Consider the following 19,176-nt stretch of genomic DNA (forward strand, 5'->3'; position numbering starts at 1 on the left):
TACCTAATGCTCATCGTCCTGCTTATCCGGGGGGCCGTCCCTACCTGGGGCCCTGAGTGGAACCCAGTTTTACCTGTACCCTGATCTCAGCAGGCTGAAGGAGCCTCAGGTAGGGCAGAAAGGCAGAATTTGTACCCCACAGCCTGGCCTGTATGATGTTGGGAGCAGGTGTATAAAGTAGGGACGGCAGACCCAGAAGCTGGAGGGCTCACAAGATGTATAAAGCCACTGGCCAATCCTGCTGCCCAGCTCAGCACACGGCTGACAAAACAACCCAAATTCCACCCCATTCATATCAATGGCCTCGGCCTGGACTAAAGTAACTAAATCAGGGGCACCAGCAAGCCCCTTTAGGGCAATGGCACATACGCCCGGGTCATTTCCAACTCAGCCAACAAAACACTTTCAATGGCATCTCCAGGGCTGGAGTCGAGGGTGCACTCACAAGTCAGGGCATTTTGTTTTCTGAGTGGGAAATTTCCTGTCCTATTGCCCTGTAGCGGTCCAAACACATGGGATGGCATCAGCAGGCAAAACTGCCCCATGGGCAATAGCTGGGGGGGGGTTGCGCATTCTTGTCCCACGCGCCATAAAGAATACTCTGGCCATTACAGAACCTGAAGCCTTAGCAGCTGTACAGCCCCAATATATAATAGGGATTATTGCCCAGTGTTAGTACCTTAATGGTTAAATGATTCCCTTTTCTCTGTAATAATAAAACAGTACCTGTACTTGATCCCAACTAAGATATAATTACCCCTTATTGGGGGCAGAACAGCCCTATTGGGTTTATTTAATGGTTAAATGATTCCCTTTTCTCTGTAATAATAAAACAGTACCTGTACTTGATCCCAACTAAGATATAATTACCCCTTATTGGGGCAGAACAGCCCTATTGGGTTTATTTCATGGTTAAATGATTCCCTTTTCTCTGTAATAATAAAACAGTACCTGTACTTGATCCCAACTAAGATATAATTACCCCTTATTGGGGCAGAACAGCCCTATTGGGTTTATTTCATGGTTAAATGATTCCCTTTTCTCTGTAATAATAAAACAGTACCTGTACTTGATCCCAACTAAGATATAATTACCCCTTATTGGGGCAGAACAGCCCTATTGGGTTTATTTAATGGTTAAATGATTCCCTTTTCTCTGTAATAATAAAACAGTACCTGTACTTGATCCCAACTAAGATATAATTACCCCTTAATGGGGCAAAACAGCCCTATTGGGTTTAATTACTGTTTAAATAATTTTTATTAGTAGACTTAAGGTAGGAGATCCGAATTACGGAAAGACCCCTTATCTGGAAAACCCCAGGTCCTGCGCATTCTGGATAATGGGTCCCATACCTGTAACAGCGATGCCCGTGATATAAAATCCAATCCCCGTTAGTGAAAAGAACCAATAACTACACAAACACAAGCGGAACATTCCATTTCCTTTATTATATGCACATCCCTTTGGTCAATGGCAACAATGAAATGTACAAAGCTGTTTATAAATAACAATAAGTCAGAGGCAATGAGAGGCCGGGCCGGCGTATTTATCATCACTATACCCCGTGCCCATTGGTGCTCAGATCCCCATAGGCCTCAGTGGTACCATCTCGCTCTTAGTGGTCACTTTACTGAATTGGGGGCACTGCTAAATATGATACATCTAAAGCAGTGACAAAATGTATGTTCTAGAGTTGTTCTAGACTCAGGTCCCTTTCTTTCTTTTGCAGAGGGTTAAGAACGACTTTTTCAATAGATTTGGGCAATAGTGAGAAGGATTTTGAGTGGGGGGGTCACTTTACTGAATTGGGGGCACTGTTATACAGGATACATATAAAGCAATGACCAAATGTATGTTCTAGAGTTGTTCTAGACCCAGGTTCCTTTCTTTCTTTTGCAGAGGGTTAAGAACAACATTTTTTGTTTTTTTTAGATTTGGGCAATAGTGGGAAGGATTTTGAGGCCAAAGCCTATGCAAATATGCTGCAATGTAAATGTTACCCATAAGGCAATGGGGAGGGGCTTGCATAAATTATGGCCTGCTATAGGAGTTATGGATGAAAATGCTTATTAGTAACGAGCAGCCCTTGTTTATTCCCCGGTGCCCCAAACACTGCCCTAGTACTAATAAACCACTGTGCCTTTTGAGGTTTACTTGCCCTTTAATGCAGATACAACCAACCATATTAAAGGACGGGGAATTTCTAAGGGACCACGCATGCAAAAATACAACTTGCTCTTGTACTCTGTACCCCTCCCGGGGACCCTAGGTACCCCCGCGTGGTATTGCCCCAACATGGGCCAATCAGAGAAGAGCAACTTGCATTAAGGCATTTGTGGTCGTATTACCCAGCGCCTTGCAGCACATATATTTGTGTAACGTGTACAATACATGTAGCAGCAATAACACCCGGTGCTGCTGGGAAATCCATTCTTACAATATCTGAGTTCTCTTGTGAATTTCTTCCACCAAGTTCTGTCTGGCAACATCAACCTGTAAAGAAATTGGGGGAAAAAAACTCAAATAGTTAATTCTCCAGACAATTAGGGGCACATTTACCCACTTTAAAGGGGAAATTAATCCCATCACGGTTTTCTATTTCACCCGCTTTCAAGGGGCAGTTAATCACATCATTGTTTTCTATTTCACACACTTTCAAGGGGAAGTTAATCCCATTATTGTTTTCTATTTCACCCACTTTCAAGGGGAAGTTAATCCCATCACTGTTTTCTATTTCACCCATTTTCAAGGGGAAGTTAATCCCATTATTGTTTTCTATTTCACCCACTTTCAAGGGGAAGTTAATCCCATCACTGTTTTCTATTTCACCCATTTTCAAGGGGAAGTTAATCCCATTATTGTTTTCTATTTTACACACTTTCAAGGGGAAGATAACCCCATCACTATTTTCTATTTCACCCACTTTCAAGGGGAAGTTAATCCCATTATTGTTTTCTATTTCACCCACTTTCAAGGGGAAGTTAATCCCATCACTGTTTTCTATTTCACCCATTTTCAAGGGGAAGTTAATCCCATTATTGTTTTCTATTTCACCCACTTTCAAGGGGAAGTTAATCCCATCACTGTTTTCTATTTCACCCATTTTCAAGGGGAAGTTAATCCCATTATTGTTTTCTATTTCACCCATTTTCAAGGGGAAGTTAATCCCATTATTGTTTTCTATTTTACACACTTTCAAGGGGAAGATAACCCCATCACTATTTTCTATTTCACCCACTTTCAAGGGGAAATTAATCCCATCACGGTTTTCTATTTCACCCGCTTTCAAGGGGAAGTTAATCCCATTATTGTTTTCTATTTTACACACTTTCAAGGGGAAATTAATCCCATCACGGTTTTCTATTTCACCCATTTTCAAGGGGAAGTTAATCCCATTATTGTTTTCTATTTTACACACTTTCAAGGGGAAGTTAATCCCATCATTGTTTTCTATTTCACCCATTTTCAAGGGGAAGTTAATCCCATTATTGTTTTCTATTTTACACACTTTCAAGGGGAAGATAACCCCATCACTATTTTCTATTTCACCCACTTTCAAGGGGAAATTAATCCCATCACGGTTTTCTATTTCACCCGCTTTCAAGGGGAAGTTAATCACATCATTGTTTTCTATTTTACACACTTTCAAGGGGAAGATAACCCCATCACTATTTTCTATTTCACCCACTTTCAAGGGGAAATTAATCCCATCACGGTTTTCTATTTCACCCGCTTTCAAGGGGAAGTTAATCACATCATTGTTTTCTATTTCACCCGCTTTCAAGGGGAAGATAATCCCATCATTGTTTTCTATTTCACACACTTTCAAGGGGAAGTTAATCCCATTATTGTTTTCTATTTTACACCCTTTCAAGGGGAAGTTAATCCCATTATTGTTTTCTATTTTACACACTTTCAAGGGGAAGATAATCCCATCACTATTTTCTATTTCACCCACTTTCAAGGGGAAATTAATCCCATCACGGTTTTCTATTTCACCCGCTTTCAAGGGGAAGATAATCCCATCATTGTTTTCTATTTCACACACTTTCAAGGGGAAATTAATCCCATCACGGTTTTCTATTTCACCCATTTTCAAGGGGAAGTTAATCCCATTATTGTTTTCTATTTTACACACTTTCAAGGGGAAGTTAATCCCATCATTGTTTTCTATTTCACCCATTTTCAAGGGGAAGTTAATCCCATTATTGTTTTCTATTTTACACACTTTCAAGGGGAAATTAATCCCATCACGGTTTTCTATTTCACCCGCTTTCAAGGGGAAGTTAATCACATCATTGTTTTCTATTTTACACACTTTCAAGGGGAAGATAACCCCATCACTATTTTCTATTTCACCCACTTTCAAGGGGAAATTAATCCCATCACGGTTTTCTATTTCACCCGCTTTCAAGGGGAAGTTAATCACATCATTGTTTTCTATTTCACCCGCTTTCAAGGGGAAGATAATCCCATCATTGTTTTCTATTTCACACACTTTCAAGGGGAAGTTAATCCCATTATTGTTTTCTATTTTACACCCTTTCAAGGGGAAGTTAATCCCATTATTGTTTTCTATTTTACACACTTTCAAGGGGAAGATAATCCCATCACTATTTTCTATTTCACCCACTTTCAAGGGGAAATTAATCCCATCACGGTTTTCTATTTCACCCGCTTTCAAGGGGAAGATAATCCCATCATTGTTTTCTATTTCACACACTTTCAAGGGGAAGTTAATCCCATTGTTGTTTTCTATTTTACACAGGGAAGTTAAACACGTTATTGTTTTCCAAGAATGAGCAGCAATGCTCCTAAAATGGCCGCTGGAGCACTTCCTGTTTGGGAAAAATAAAGAGGATTTATGAACGGCCATTGAATATAACATATAATATTTAGTCTGCTCACCTCTTCTCTTGTAGCAACCACTCTCAGCTTCACCACCCCATCCTTCAGCTCTTGCTCCCCAATAATGGCCACCAGTGGAATGCCTGTTTCCTCACAGTACTGCAGCTGATTGAGTAACTTGGGGTTCTTCTTATACAGCATTTCTGCCTGTGAGGGTGTCAGCACACAGTTTAGTTAGCAGGGCCCCCTTCTACTTGTTGTATCCTACAGGAATAAGGGTCTCTCAAACATCGGTACATTCACTTCCGTTTATGAGTGGGAACCAGGGCCGCCATCAGACACTTTAGGGCCCTGTACAAGTTATATATATGGGGCCCCCCATAAACACAAGCACATAGTACCAACATTTCAGCCCCGCCCCTTGTGTGCACAATAGTAAAGCTGATGTTACTCTATAATAAGCAGTTCATATAATTGATTAATGTGCTAATAATTCAGTCAGTTTATAGGGGGTCAGTGGGGTTTGCCCTAAGTTTAACCCCTTCCCACCTACCTGCCCCTCCTCTGTATGGTCATAGCTTGATATGGAAGTTATATAAACTGCGTAAGTTTAGAGGCCCAATGATATCGCTGTGGGACCCAATAACCAGTCAGTAGTAGTACATACATACATACATACATACATACATATATATATATATATATATATATATATATATATATATTATATAGCAAAAATAATGAATGAGCTAATAAGTCAGTATTTTAATTGGGGGTCAGTGGGGTTTATATGTAAGTTTCTTTGAAAGTAACATACGTTTTTGTATTACAAAACATAAATTGGGTAAGCCTAGGGGCCCAATGATGTTGCTGTGGGGCCCAATAACTAGTCAGTAGTAGTACACACACACATATATATATATATATATATATATATATATATAATATATATATATATAGTAAAAATAATGAATGAGCTAATAAGTCAGTATTTTAATTGGGGGTCAGTGGGGTTTATATGTAAGTTTCTTTGAAAGTAACATACGTTTTTGTATAAGTTACATAAATTGCGTAAGCCTAGGGGCCCAATGATGTTACTGTGGGGCCCAATAACCAGACAGTAGTAGTTCATATAAACAGTAGTTCATATAAATGAATGTGCTAATAAGTCAGTACTTTAATGGGGGGGTCAGCGGGGTTTATACATAAGTTTCTTTGAAAGTAACGTTAGTTTTTGAATAAGTTACTTAAATTGCGTAAGCCTAGGGGCCCAATGATGTTACTGTGGGGCCCAATAACCAGTCATTCCCCTACTGGAAAGTTCATGTAGAAAAATAGCTCCCAATGCAAACAGCTGACGTCACTCGATAATAATCAGTTCATATAAATACTGGCTGACTTATTAGCTCATTAATTATTCATTGTAATTATTCATTACAATGAATAATTAATGAGCTAATTAGTCAGGTCATTGGGGGTCAGTGGGATTTCCTTCAGTTATTAACTCATTGGGGGTCAGTGGGGTTTGTCCCTTGTCCCTTACGTTCCTGGACAAGTTACGGCGTTTTCTAGGCAGTTTTTGCGTAAGTTAAGTAAAATGCGTAAGTTTTGTCCTAACTTTATACGTACAGTAACTTACACAATTTCCATAACATTTGAGGCCCACTTAATGAAGATAATTTCACTGGGCCGGCACAGCTGTACCCCCTCTTCCCACCCCCCCGATGAACTATGCACCAAATCCCCCCCTGTCTTTATTTACCTTGATCCCAGCATTCCACAGTTCCGATATCAACTTCATCCTTTCTTCCAGGAGTTTTTTCTGGGCCGCGGCAACCAGTACTTGAGTCTCTGTGGTCCGGATTTTCTCTTCTGAGGCCTGAGGAGATAATATCAATGTGCCAAGTCGTTATAGATTTTCTAAAATGAGACTGAGGCTGGGGAAGCCTTGGGAGCCCAACCTGGGAGCTTCAGAAAGACTACTACAGTTTATATAATTACCCACGGGGGAAGCCATCCAAGCTGGGAAAAATGGCGAAAAGCTACAGGTTAACTAGCAGACAACAGATCAGCTCTGTAGAATACAATGGTGTTTTACAAAGTGTATCTGATATCGGCTATGTAACCTGTGCCGTTTAGCCCTATTTCAATTTGAATAGCTACCCCCATGGCTTCAAAGCAGCTTTGTTTATAGAAGCTATAGGTGTCTTTCATTTGTTGGTGTTTCTTAAAAGGACAAGTAAACCCCACACACAAAAATGTGATCAATACACAGCCTCTTTGAAAACTTTCAATACCTGCCACTCTAGCTGTTCAAAGGTAAATAGTAAGGCTGCAGCATCCCCTTAATCCCTTAGCTTTCCTTCTCCTCCTGTAACCCACTTGGCCCCTCCCTCAGGAATTAGCATTGGCTGTTGGCTAGTGGGCATGCTCAGTTCGTCTTAGCTCAAATTACTAAACACGCCCTGCAGTCTAGCAGCCAATGGCATTGCTGCCTCTCCTGAGCTCAGCTTAACCATTACAGTGGGCACAATTACATCAAAGGAAGTTCTGCCTGTGTAAGCCTGCATTCCTGATTAAATTTACGCTGAATAAGGGATTAAATTCACGTAACTGATGATGTGTCGGAGGGAAAATGGCCGCCGGGTGAAAACTGCTATTTGCTTTAGGAGACTTACCTCTGCTTTCTGTTCCATAATGGAAAATATCCGCTCGATTCCGATACTGACTCCCACACAGGGGACTTTCCTCCCCTTAGGATCGAACATTCCCACTAATCCATCATATCGGCCTCCTCCTGCCACACTGCCCACACTGACTGCCTCCTCCGCGTGGTCATTCTGCTGCTGGGGCTCATTCTGTACCAGGACGGCTTCATAAATGACGCCCGTGTAATAGTCCAACCCCCGGGCCAGGCTCAAGTCAAATGAAACCTGAATAACATGGTGAGAATAGGTCAATAGGCTAATGGGCCTGCAGATAGAGGAAAATCAGCCCCGTGGGGCATTAGCCTAAAACATGAGCCACAATAACACCAGGATATATATATTTATTTCAACAGGGGGCGCATTAGTTATTATAATACACAAGTCTCGGTGAGTCATGTGACAGAAATGACATCATTAAGCACCGCCTATAAGGATATCATTAACAGGATATTCACGGCTCTTGTGTATTATATAGTGAATAAAGTACCCCCTATTGTTAGAAATAAGGATATTAAAGGTTACCAAGGAGCTCCGTGACCATATAAAAAGGCACGAGTTGGAAGGCCAAGTGCTTTTATACAGGTCATGGAACTCTAAGGTGACTTTAACAGGGGGCACTTTAGTTATTATAAAAGTCTCAGTGAGTCATGTGACAAATGACATCATTAAGCACCGCCTACAAGGATATCAGGATATTCATGGCTCTTGTGTATTATTTGAATATAATCTACAGTTTGGTCATTTCCCAAACTTTAATAGGTCCCTTAACATAATATAAACTGCCTGCTGGTTATGTATTCATTCTGGGGGTATAGTTCCCCTTTAAGTTTGTGTTTTCCCATCACATACCTTATCAGTCACGGCAAATAACTCCAGGTACTGGAAAAGGGTCTTCATATCACTTAACCCTTCCAGGGCCAGCTTGTTTTGGGACAGTTTGGGGTCGTTTATCAGCTGCTCTATGAGATCCAACCCTCCTGCCAATGAAACGATGAGAATCAAAATAGGAATGTACATGAAGTTCCCTATAGGCCACGCTGGGAGTTTCTCACTGATAGGGCTCGTTAACTCTAATGATGCACATTACTATCTGAGGATTATTTACAGACTCCAGATAAACTGAATGCCTCATCATTTTGCTAATTTAGCCTGGGGTCAGACAGGAGAGTGTCTCAGAGTACAGTAGTATCGAGTAGCACTGCTGGCTCCTTACTCTGACCGATGCCAAACAAATATGTATATATAACCTACCCATACGCTACATACAGTATAGACCTACCCCAACAGCCCAATCGGAACAACCTCTGGACAATTAATCTAGATGTTACCATTTCAAGGGGTTGTTCACCTTTGAGTTAACCTCTAGTATGATGTAGAGAGCGCTATACTGAGACAATTTGCAGTTGGTCTTCATTTTCTATTACTATAGAAAGTATTTTACTTTTTGGTCCACAGCTCTCCAGTTAGGAATTTTAGCAGCTAACTGGTTGCTAGGGTTCAGTTTACCTTAGTAACTAGGGAGTAGCTTCAGGTAGTTTGGCAAACTTGTCAAATGAGCAGATCTTACCGTGTATGGCCAGCTTAACTACCCCCCCTCACAGCTGCCACTTACCATTACGCTGAACATAGTCTCCTATCTGGTCGGCAGCCTCAGGGGCAAGGCCCTTCTCACCCACCATTTCATTTTTTACATCCTCCCACGGGGTCTGGAAAGAAAGACAGATTATGATTAATGGGTCTCAGCGTTTGTTCTGCATGTTCCAGTAAGTACTACCCCTGTGCTACTGGCCAGACCTTTCTGCCTGATCCTACAAGTCTCTATCTCGCCAAACTGGAATATATATATCAGTAAATATTGCCCTTTACACCCTTTCCCTTGAGCCGCCATTTAGTGATGGGCTGTGTGCTCCCTCAGAGATCAGCTGACAGGAAGTGATGTAGCTCTAACTGTAACAGGAAGTAGTGTGGGAGCAACAGATAGTTTATATCATATAAAGGAACCTATTAAAGAATCTCCCCAAACTGGAATATATATATCAGTAAATATTGCCTTTTTATATCCTTTCCCTTGAGCCGCCATTTAGTGATGGGCTGTGTGCTCCCTCAGAGATCAGCTGACAGGAAGTGATGCAGCTCTAACTGTAACAGGAAGTAGTGTGGGAGCAAAAGGCAGAACGCTGCCCATTCATTGGCTGATGGGGCCTAGCATGTATGTGTGCCTTGGCTTGTTTGTGTGCACTGTGACTCCTATGATCCCAGGGGGCGGCCCTTAGTTCTTAAAATGGCAGTTTCCTATTTAGGATTACCCAATAGCACATACTACTAAATAAGTATATTTATATGAAAATGGGGGTATAGTTTCCCTTTAATAATAAATATAGGTGTATAGTATCAATCCGTAACTCCTAAGCCAAACTATACATGTTTTACCTTGTCAAGCTTGTCCACCGATGAGCAAATTGTACGGAATTTACTATCTGGAACCCCACAGACTGCAAACATGCCGTCCAGTATCCTCCTGTCATTCACCTGCAAATAGCACACGGAATAGTTACATATGGCCTTAAAGGGGCAGCTCACATTTAAGTTACCCAGTATGTAATAGAATGGCCTTTTCTTAGAAACTTTCCAGTTGGTCTTTATTTTTTACTTCTTATAGTCTGTGAATTATTTCCAGCGTTCAAATGGGGGTCACTGACCCCGGCAGCCAAAACCTATTGCTCTGTGAAGTTACGGTTTTATTGTTGCTTTATATTACTTATCTCCAGGGTCGAACTGGGCCGCCTCGGTGGCTCAGACCCAACCCGTCGGCACTCCCCCGCCCGCAGGTGTCCTTCCCCTGAGGACTTCGGGCAGTGGCTGGGGCCTCTGTTGGGGGGACCCCCTGGGCAGACAGCCCCGGTGGGCCCTTCACCCCCCAGTCCGACCCCTGCTTATCTCTCTATTCAGGCCCTTTTCTATTCATATCCCAGTTGCTCATTCAAACCACTACCTGGTTGCTAAGGAAAACAAGAACCCAGCAACCAGAAAACGTCTGAAATCGCAAACTGGAGGGCTGCTGAACATAAAGGTTAATAAACCAATAAAACAAAAAAATGAAGACCAATTGCAAGTTGTCTCACCACTGTCTACATGACATGAAGTTGGCCACATCTTGGACCAGTGAGGAGACCCAGGAGGTCCGTAGAGGAAGTTCCTTGATCAGTCAGGGCAAGAGCTCTAGCCAATCATGTTGCAAGATATACCAAGGCACAGGGCTAATGTAATGCTTCCTGCCCCTTCTCTATACATTATCTAAATGATTGATTTACTATTACTATTACAATAGAGCAATTTACAGTGTTAAGGTATTTGGTTTAAGGTCAGATAATAAAAATGGATGAAAGGTTATGATTGACCATTTCTAAGAGGGGTCGGGAAATGGTTCTGTAGAATTAGGTATGCCTGTACAGGTATGGGACCTATTATCCAGAATGCTCAGGACCTCGGGTTTTCTGGATAAGGGGTATTTCCGTAATTTGGATCTCCTATCTTTAGTCTTTAAACAGTAATTAAACCCAATAGGACTGTTCTGCCCCGAATAAAGGGTAATTATATCTTAGTTGGGATCAAGTACAGGTACTGTTTTATTATTACAGAGAAAAGGGAATCATTTAACCATTAAATAAACCCAATAGGGCTGTTCTGTCCCCAATAAGGGGTAATTATATCTTAGTTGGGATCAAGTACAGGTACTGTTTTATTATTACAGAGAAAAGGGAATCATTTAACCATGAAATAAACCCAATAGGGCTGTTCTGCCCCCAATTAGGGGTAATTATATATTAGTTGGGATCAAGTACAGGTACTGTTTTATTATTACAGAGAAAAGGGAATCATTTAACCATTAAATAAACCCAATAGGGCTGTTCTGCCCCAATAAGGGGTAATTATATCTTAGTTGGGATCAAGTACAGGTACTGTTTTATTATTATAGAGAAAAAGGAATGTGAATTATTTGATTAAAATGGAGTCTATGGGAGATGATCATTCTGTAATTTGGAACTTTCTGGATAATGGGTTTCTGGATAAGGGGTCCGATACCTGTATAACAAAATTAGAGTTATATCGGGAACGTAGCTATTGTTTATGCACATTTTCTACATAAATCCAACTTAATGAGTTCATGTAAAAAAGGCCAAGACTTACCTTGATAAGAAACTCCCCCAAATCCAACTCGCTGAGTATCTCATGGACAATCTTCAGGCACTCTGCATCGGGAATCATGGGGTCAAACTGGCCAGCGATGTCAAAATCCTGATGTAAGAAGAAAAGTAGCATCAACACCAATGGGGCAGGTGTGTGAAGGCCACGGTAGGGGCCATTGGGGGGGTACAGGGGCCCCTGTGGGCCCCCAGTCCGACCCTGTCTATGAGACTGGAGGCTGGACTTTACTTCACCGAACTATAGCAAGTCTATGTATGCATGTGTATTTATATTATAGCATATAATGAAGTACCCCCTATTCTAAAATATAAGGATATTATTAGTCCCAGAAGAAAGAGAGAAAGATAAGACAAATTTATATTATATTAATATATATATATATATCTATCTATATATCTATATATATCTATATAAAATCAGTGAGTTACAAAGATGAAGTTGAGGATATTATTCCCTCTTACACGCAGATACTCACACATTGGTAGAACTCTCGGTAGCGCCCTCTGGTCATGGCTGGGTTGTCCCGTCGGTAAACCTTGGCGATGTGGTAACGCTTAATGTTGTTTATTTTATTCATAGCCAAGTACCGGGCAAATGGCACCTTGAAGTTCAATTAAGGTCTTTAATAAATACAGCTTTTCTACTTTATGAATTCCATACATTCCAACTATCCAGCTGCTGTACTCTTTGTCTGACAGATAGGCCGCCATCAGTTTTCCTTGGTAACTTGCAATTGGTCTTCATTTTTTATTATTTGTTGTTTTTAATGTATTTAGCTTTTTGTTTAGCAGCTGTCCAGTTTGGGATTTCAGCAGCTGGTTGCTAGGGTAAAATTTACCTTAGTAACTAGACAGTGGTTTGAAAGAGAGATGGGAATATGAATAGAGGAGAGGCCGAAATATAAAGTAATATATATATATATATATAGTAATAAATTGTAACAATGACGATAACATTGTAGTCTCGCAGGGCAATCGTTTTTTGGCTGCCGGGGTCAGTGACCCCCATATGAAAGCTCTTAGCAATGACCTCTCCAAAAGACTTGGACCAGAATCATTAATCGGCTTTAGAGAGAATGGGATTGGGCAGGTTCCCAGTACAGGTATGGGACCTGTTATCCATAATGCTTGGAACCTGGGGTTTTCCGGATAAGGGATCTCAACAGAACAATGGGAAGGGAGCAAGATAGCAGCTCCCAGTAGGTATCAGAATAGCACTCAATAGTAAGCAATCCAAGTCCGGCTTGGGACTCCTCCAGTTACATGGGAGTAGGAGAAACAATAGGTTAGCTGAAAGCAGTTCTAATGTGTAGCGCTGGCTGAAAGCTCAGACTCAGGCACACTTTACTGCTGCGCTGCAAGTTGGAGTGATATCCCCCCTCCCCCCCAGCAGCCGATCAGCAGAACAATGGGAAGGGAGCAAGATAGCAGCTCCCAGTAGGTATCAGAATAGCACTCAATAGTAAGAAATCCAAGTCCGGCTTGGGACTCCTCCAGTTACATGGGAGTAGGAGAAACAATAGCAACAGTAAAGGATACAGTAAGATCATAGCGCAAAGACAGTAGCTCTCCTCCTTGATCTTTGAGGTCATAAATAAGCTTGGAGTCTTCACCATATTTGCCTGTAAGGGTTTCCTGTGTAGTAATTGAGCAAAATCAGCAATTAGTGTAGGTATATGGAAATACAACTGATCATCATAACATCTAAAAACATTTATAAAAAAAAAAAAAACCCAACTGCTCACCTTAAACCTAGCCACAAAGTCAGAAATTATGAATTTTAAAACTTGCAGTATATTTCTTTAAATAGAGCTGACTGTAGCGTGTTCGCCAATTTGCAATTGGTCTTCATTTTTTATTATTTGTAGTTTTTTAGTTATCTAATTTTCAGTTCAGGATAAAATGAAAAAACAGCAGCACTCCGGAAATGTTGTAGAAAAAAGTGACTTTACTCAAGTGCACACAGCAACGTTTCGGGCATAAACCAGCCCTTTATCAAGCCTAGGCTTGATAAAGGGCTGGTTTATGCCCGAAACGTTGCTGTGTGCACTTGAGTAAAGTCACTTTTTTCTACAACATTTCCGGAGTGCTGCTGTTTTTTCATTTTATCCTGGATATTGTTTTACCCTGGCTGAGGGTTCAGCTTGCACCTGGGGCTACAATTAGCTGGTTTGTCCATTGTGTAGCACACCTTAATCAATTTGTTGCTAATTTTCAGTTCAGGCGCTCTCTAGTTTGGAGTTTCAGCAGATATTTGGTTGCTAGGGTCCAAGTTACCTTAGTAACCAGGGAGTGGTTTGGATGAGAGGCTGGTATATGAATAGGGGAGGGGCTGAATAGAAAAGGAAGTTACAAAAAGTAACAATAAAACTGGAGCCTCACAGGGCAATAGGTTTTGGCTGCCGGGGTCAGTGACCCCCCATTTAAAAACTGCACTGAGTTGGAAGAAGATAAATTATTAAATTATTCAAAAACTATAACAAATAAATAATGAAGACCAATTGAAAAGTTGCTTAGAATTGACCATTCTAAAAGTTAACTTAAAGGTGAACCACCCCTGATGTAACGCAAGTATAATAGGCTGCCGAACCTTCAGCTCAAACACAGGAGTATCGATAGTCTCCGCCCCGTGGCGCTTGAAACACTTGATAATTGTGTTGAACACCTTCTCCCGAATGGCCGTCTGTTTTGGGTTATAATCCCTCGTGCCCTAAAATAAAGAGAAACATGGTAATTGTACAAATACATCATTAGTTTAGCAGCCTTTGTGTTACATGATATGTATATTATGTGTTATGATATTTATGGGGCGCTGTTTATCTCTAAATGACACTGTTACACAGAAAATAATTCCCTCTGCCATTTAACCTTTTATTCTTCAACCAACAAATGTATTTGTAGCTGTAATATTGGTGTGTAGGCGCCATCTCAGTGCCTTGTGCCTGAGTCTGAGCTTTCAGCCAGCGCTACACATTAGAACTGCTTTCAGCTAACCTATTGTTTCTCCTACTCCCATGTAACTGGAGGAGTCCCAAGCCAGACTTGGATTTCTTACTATTGAGTGCTATTCTGATACCTACTGGGAGCTGCTATCTTGCTCCCTTCCCATTGTTCTGCTGATCGGCTGCTGGGGGTAGGGGGGGGGGGGGATATCACTCAACTTGCAGCGCAGCAGTAAAGTGTGCCTGAGTCTGAGCTTTCAGAAGGAGCCAGTGCTACACTTTAGAACTGCTTTCAGCTAACCTATTGTTTCTCCTACTCCCATGTAACTGGAGGAGTCCCAAGCCGGACTTGGATTTCTTACTATTGAGTGCTATTCTGATACCTACTGGGAGCTGCTATCTTGCTCCCTTCCCATTGTTCTGCTGATCGGCTGCTGGAGGTGAGGGGGGGGGATATCACTCCTACTTGCAGCACAGCAGTAAAGTGTGCCTGAGTCTGAGCTCTCAGAAGGAGCCAGCGCTACACATTAGAACTGCTTTCAGCTAACCTATTGTTTCTCCTACTCCCATGTAACTGGAGGAGTCCCAAGCCGGACTTGGATTTCTTACTATTGAGTGCTATTCTGATACCTACTGGGAGCTGCTATCTTGCTCCCTTCCCATTGTTCTGCTGATCGGCTGCTGGGGGTGAGGGGGGGGGATATCACTCCAACTTGCAGCGCAGCAGTAAAGTGTGACTGAGTCTGAGCTTTCAGCCAGAGCTACACATTAGAACTGCTTTCAGCTAACCTATTGTTTCTCCTACTCCCATGTAACTGGAGGAGTCCCAAGCCGGACTTGGATTTCTTACTATTGAGTGCTATTCTGATACCTACTGGGAGCTGCTATCTTGCCCCCTTCCCATTGTTCTGCTGATCGGCTGCTGGGGGTGAGGGGGGGGTGATATCACTCCAACTTGCAGCGCAACAGTAAAGTGTAGATTTGTGTAACAGTGGCCTTACACGTGACTTTACCTTTGGTGTCTTAAGTACAAACTTGTGTTTCCCTTCGTCTGTTCCTAGCCGTGCCTTTAGCTCCAGCAACTTTGCGACTTCTTCGGCAATCTGAAAATAAGTGAAAAAAATATTATACCCGAACAAAGCCTGAAACAGGGCTGTACATCAGTTTTTCTCCAACTGCATTTTCTACTCAGGCAGAGAAAAATCAATGTGACTGATGGTTGAACAAGGTTAAAGCCCAGACACTAGGGGAAAAAAGGGGTTGTTCAGCTTTGAGTAGGATGTAGACAGTTATATTCTGAGAAAATTTGCAATTGGTCTTCAATTGTTATTATTTGAAGTGTTTTAGTTATTTCACTTTTGGTTCAGCAGCTATCTGGTTGCTTGGGTCTAAATTACCTTAGCAACCAGGGGGTGGTTTGGATGAGAGATGGGTATATGAATAGGGGGGGGGGGCTAAATAGAAAATAAGTAATAAAAATTAACAATAACAATAAAACTGGAGCCTCACAGAGCAATAGGTTTTGGCTGCCGGGGTCAGTGACCCCCATTTGAAAGCTGCAAAGAGTCAGAGAAAGAAGGCAAATAGTTCAAAAACTATAAAAAAATAAATAATGAAGACCAATTGAAAAGTTGCTTAGAACAGGCCATTCTATAACATACTAAAAGTTTACATAAAGGTGAACCTACCCCTTTAAAGCAGACTCCCCCGTTATACTGAAAACTCAAGGTAAAGTTATTAAGCTGTGCAACCAATATAATAGTTATTATAGGTAATATATATATATATATATATATATATATATATATATATATATATATATATATATAACTGGCACACACTGAGCAGGATGATGAAACACAGACACTGTATTGCAGGACTGCACAGTACCCACTGGGACACTAGGTGGCGCTCTGCAAACACATCCAGTTACAATGTGCTCGAATGACAAAATAAATACATGACTCTTCATTCTACTCAAAGACTGTCATCAGCAAATCAGCAGCCGCCTATGGACCTGGGCCGCCCCTAACTTAGCAATAGCCAATAAGAAATAGGGCCCAGTGAAGAATAAATGTCCCATACACATATGTACCATTTCTAATAAGCAGCGACTTGCTCAGCAGTGTTAATGGGAATATATTTTACAAATTGTTGCAATAAATCATATAGCCCATTAACAGACCCAACCAATCAGGTACAGGAGGGGGAAGATGGGTGCTGTTAGTGTGCTTGGGTAGAGCTGTGTATAAGTATGGGTTTACTTCCCCTTTAATTTGCTGCTCACTGTAGATCCATACACTGTAGATCCATACACACACTGTAGATCCATACACACACTGTAGATCCATACACACACTGTAGATCCATACACACACTGTAGATCCATACACACACTGTAGATCCATACACACACTGTAGATCCATACACTGTAGATCCATACACACACTGTAGATCCATACACACACTGTAGATCCATACACACACTGTAGATCCATACACACACTGTAGATCCATACACACACTGTAGATCCATACACACACTGTAGATCCATACACACACTGTAGATCCATACATACACTGTAGATCCATACACACACTGTAGATCCATACACTGTAGATCCATACACACACTGTAGATCCATACACACACTGTAGATCCATACACTACAGATCCATACACTACAGTGTCAGAGTGAGGTACCGGTTGCAGACAGGCTTATATAACCCCCAACCTTATAAGATAAGAATCTCACTTTGCGGCAATGCAGCTCAGTAGCCTGCCCCCGGCACATGTCTCCCCTCAGCCCCACTGAGTCCCGGACTCAGACCGCCCCCTACCCCAGGCCTAATCCCCGACACCCACCTCTTCCGAGGACGCCTTGTCCTGCTTCAGTTTCCTCACTTTCTCTCCCTGCAGCGTTACCGCCTTCTCCAGTTCAGCTCGATCGGCCATCGTGAGTGACAAGAGAAAGCCGGCAGGGAGACACCGCGCATGCGCAAAGTGCGTTACACGGAACGTTTTCCCCAGTTGTTTCTACGCATGCGCAAAGTGCGTTACACGAAAGACTTTCCCCAGTTCTTTCTACGCATGCGCAAAGTTGTCTGCGTTACACGGAGGACTTTCCCCAGTTCTTTCTACGCATGCGCAAAGTGCGGTACACGGAAAACTTTCCCCAGTTCTTTCTACGCATGCGCAAAGTTGTCTGCGTTACACGGAGGACTTTCCCCAGTTCTTACACGGAAAACTATCCCCAGTCCTTGTTGGCTCGGCGAGTTGCTGAGGTGGGGGGGGCTTGTTTATTGTGTTGCGCCCCAGTTGCTTGCATTACTGCAAGAAACACTATGTTAACGAAATATTTTAATGATTAATAACAATATACACTTCATGACGCTTTTATCTCTTTTGAAAGAGGGGGAGGTTTTTTAATGACCCCAATGTTGTTACTCCCACCAGAGCTTGGGGGAAACAGTAATACCAGGGCTGATATGCTCCCCATATACCCACCTAAGATGGGCAATATCACACTAATTGGACCAATTAGGGCCAAACAATCTAATTAAAATGGCGGGCATAGGCACCACAAGACTGAGGACCGGATCAACAAGCAGATGCAGTCCCCGATCCGACGGTATATTAAACCTGCCCAAGTGTTGGCAGTGAGCGGCCAGTTATCATCAGGCCCGTCAGGGTGCCCATACATGGGCAGGGCCAGATTTCATTCTTGGGCGCCCAGAGACGGTCACCATTCTCCCCCCTCACTGCCTTCACCGTAAGGAACCCCCTACCCAACATCCCCCGGCAGGGCATTCCCCAACCTCACTGCCCTCACCGTGAGGAACCCCCTACCCAACATCCCCCGGCAGAGCATTCCCCAACCTCATTGCCCTCACCGTGAGGAACCCCCTACCCAACATCCCCCGGCAGGGCATTCCCCAACCCCCTCACTGCCCTCACCGTGAGGAACCCCCTACCCAACATCCCCCGGCAGGGCATTCCCCAACCCCCTCACTGCCTTCACCGTAAGGAACCCCCTACCCAACATCCCCCGGCAGGGCATTCCCCAACCCCCTCACTGCCCTCACCGTGAGGAACCCCCTACCCAACATCCCCCGGCAGGGCATTCCCCAACCCCCTCACTGCCCTCACCGTGAGGAACCCCCTACCCAACATCCCCCGGCAGGGCATTCCCCAACCTCACTGCCCTCACCGTGAGGAACCCCCTACCCAACATCCCCCGGCAGGGCATTCCCCAACCCCCTCACTGCCCTCACCGTGAGGAACCCCCTACCCAACATCCCCCGGCAGGTTCCTCACGGTGAGGGGGTTGGGGAATGCCCTGCTGGGGAATGTTGGGTAGGGGGTTCCTCACGGTGAGGGGGTTGGGGAATTCCCTGCCGGGGGATGTTGGGTAGGGGGTTCCTCACGGTGAGGGCAGTGAGGGGGTTGGGGAATGCCCTGCCGGGG

The 19,176-nt window shown here is 42.9% G+C and overlaps 1 protein-coding gene across 1 annotated transcript; it reads right to left on the reverse strand.

Annotated features, from left to right (window-relative positions):
• Window positions 1–1,431: 1,431 nt before the first annotated feature.
• Window positions 1,432–17,748, reverse strand: hars2 (histidyl-tRNA synthetase 2). Its single transcript, XM_031898526.1, has 13 exons — window positions 17,575–17,748; window positions 15,720–15,809; window positions 14,355–14,474; window positions 13,304–13,399; window positions 12,241–12,366; window positions 11,748–11,855; window positions 9,990–10,088; window positions 9,172–9,265; window positions 8,409–8,536; window positions 7,530–7,784; window positions 6,614–6,730; window positions 4,912–5,058; window positions 1,432–2,496 (listed from the first exon to the last, which is right to left on the reverse strand). Exons 1-13 carry the CDS (start codon window positions 17,662–17,664, stop codon window positions 2,437–2,439), a joined length of 1,530 nt encoding a protein of 509 aa, XP_031754386.1. The 5' UTR covers window positions 17,665–17,748; the 3' UTR covers window positions 1,432–2,436.
• Window positions 17,749–19,176: the final 1,428 nt, after the last annotated feature.

Source organism: Xenopus tropicalis, chromosome 3 (genome assembly GCF_000004195.4).
Source record: "Xenopus tropicalis strain Nigerian chromosome 3, UCB_Xtro_10.0, whole genome shotgun sequence".
NCBI classification, from domain to species: domain Eukaryota; kingdom Metazoa; phylum Chordata; class Amphibia; order Anura; family Pipidae; genus Xenopus; species Xenopus tropicalis.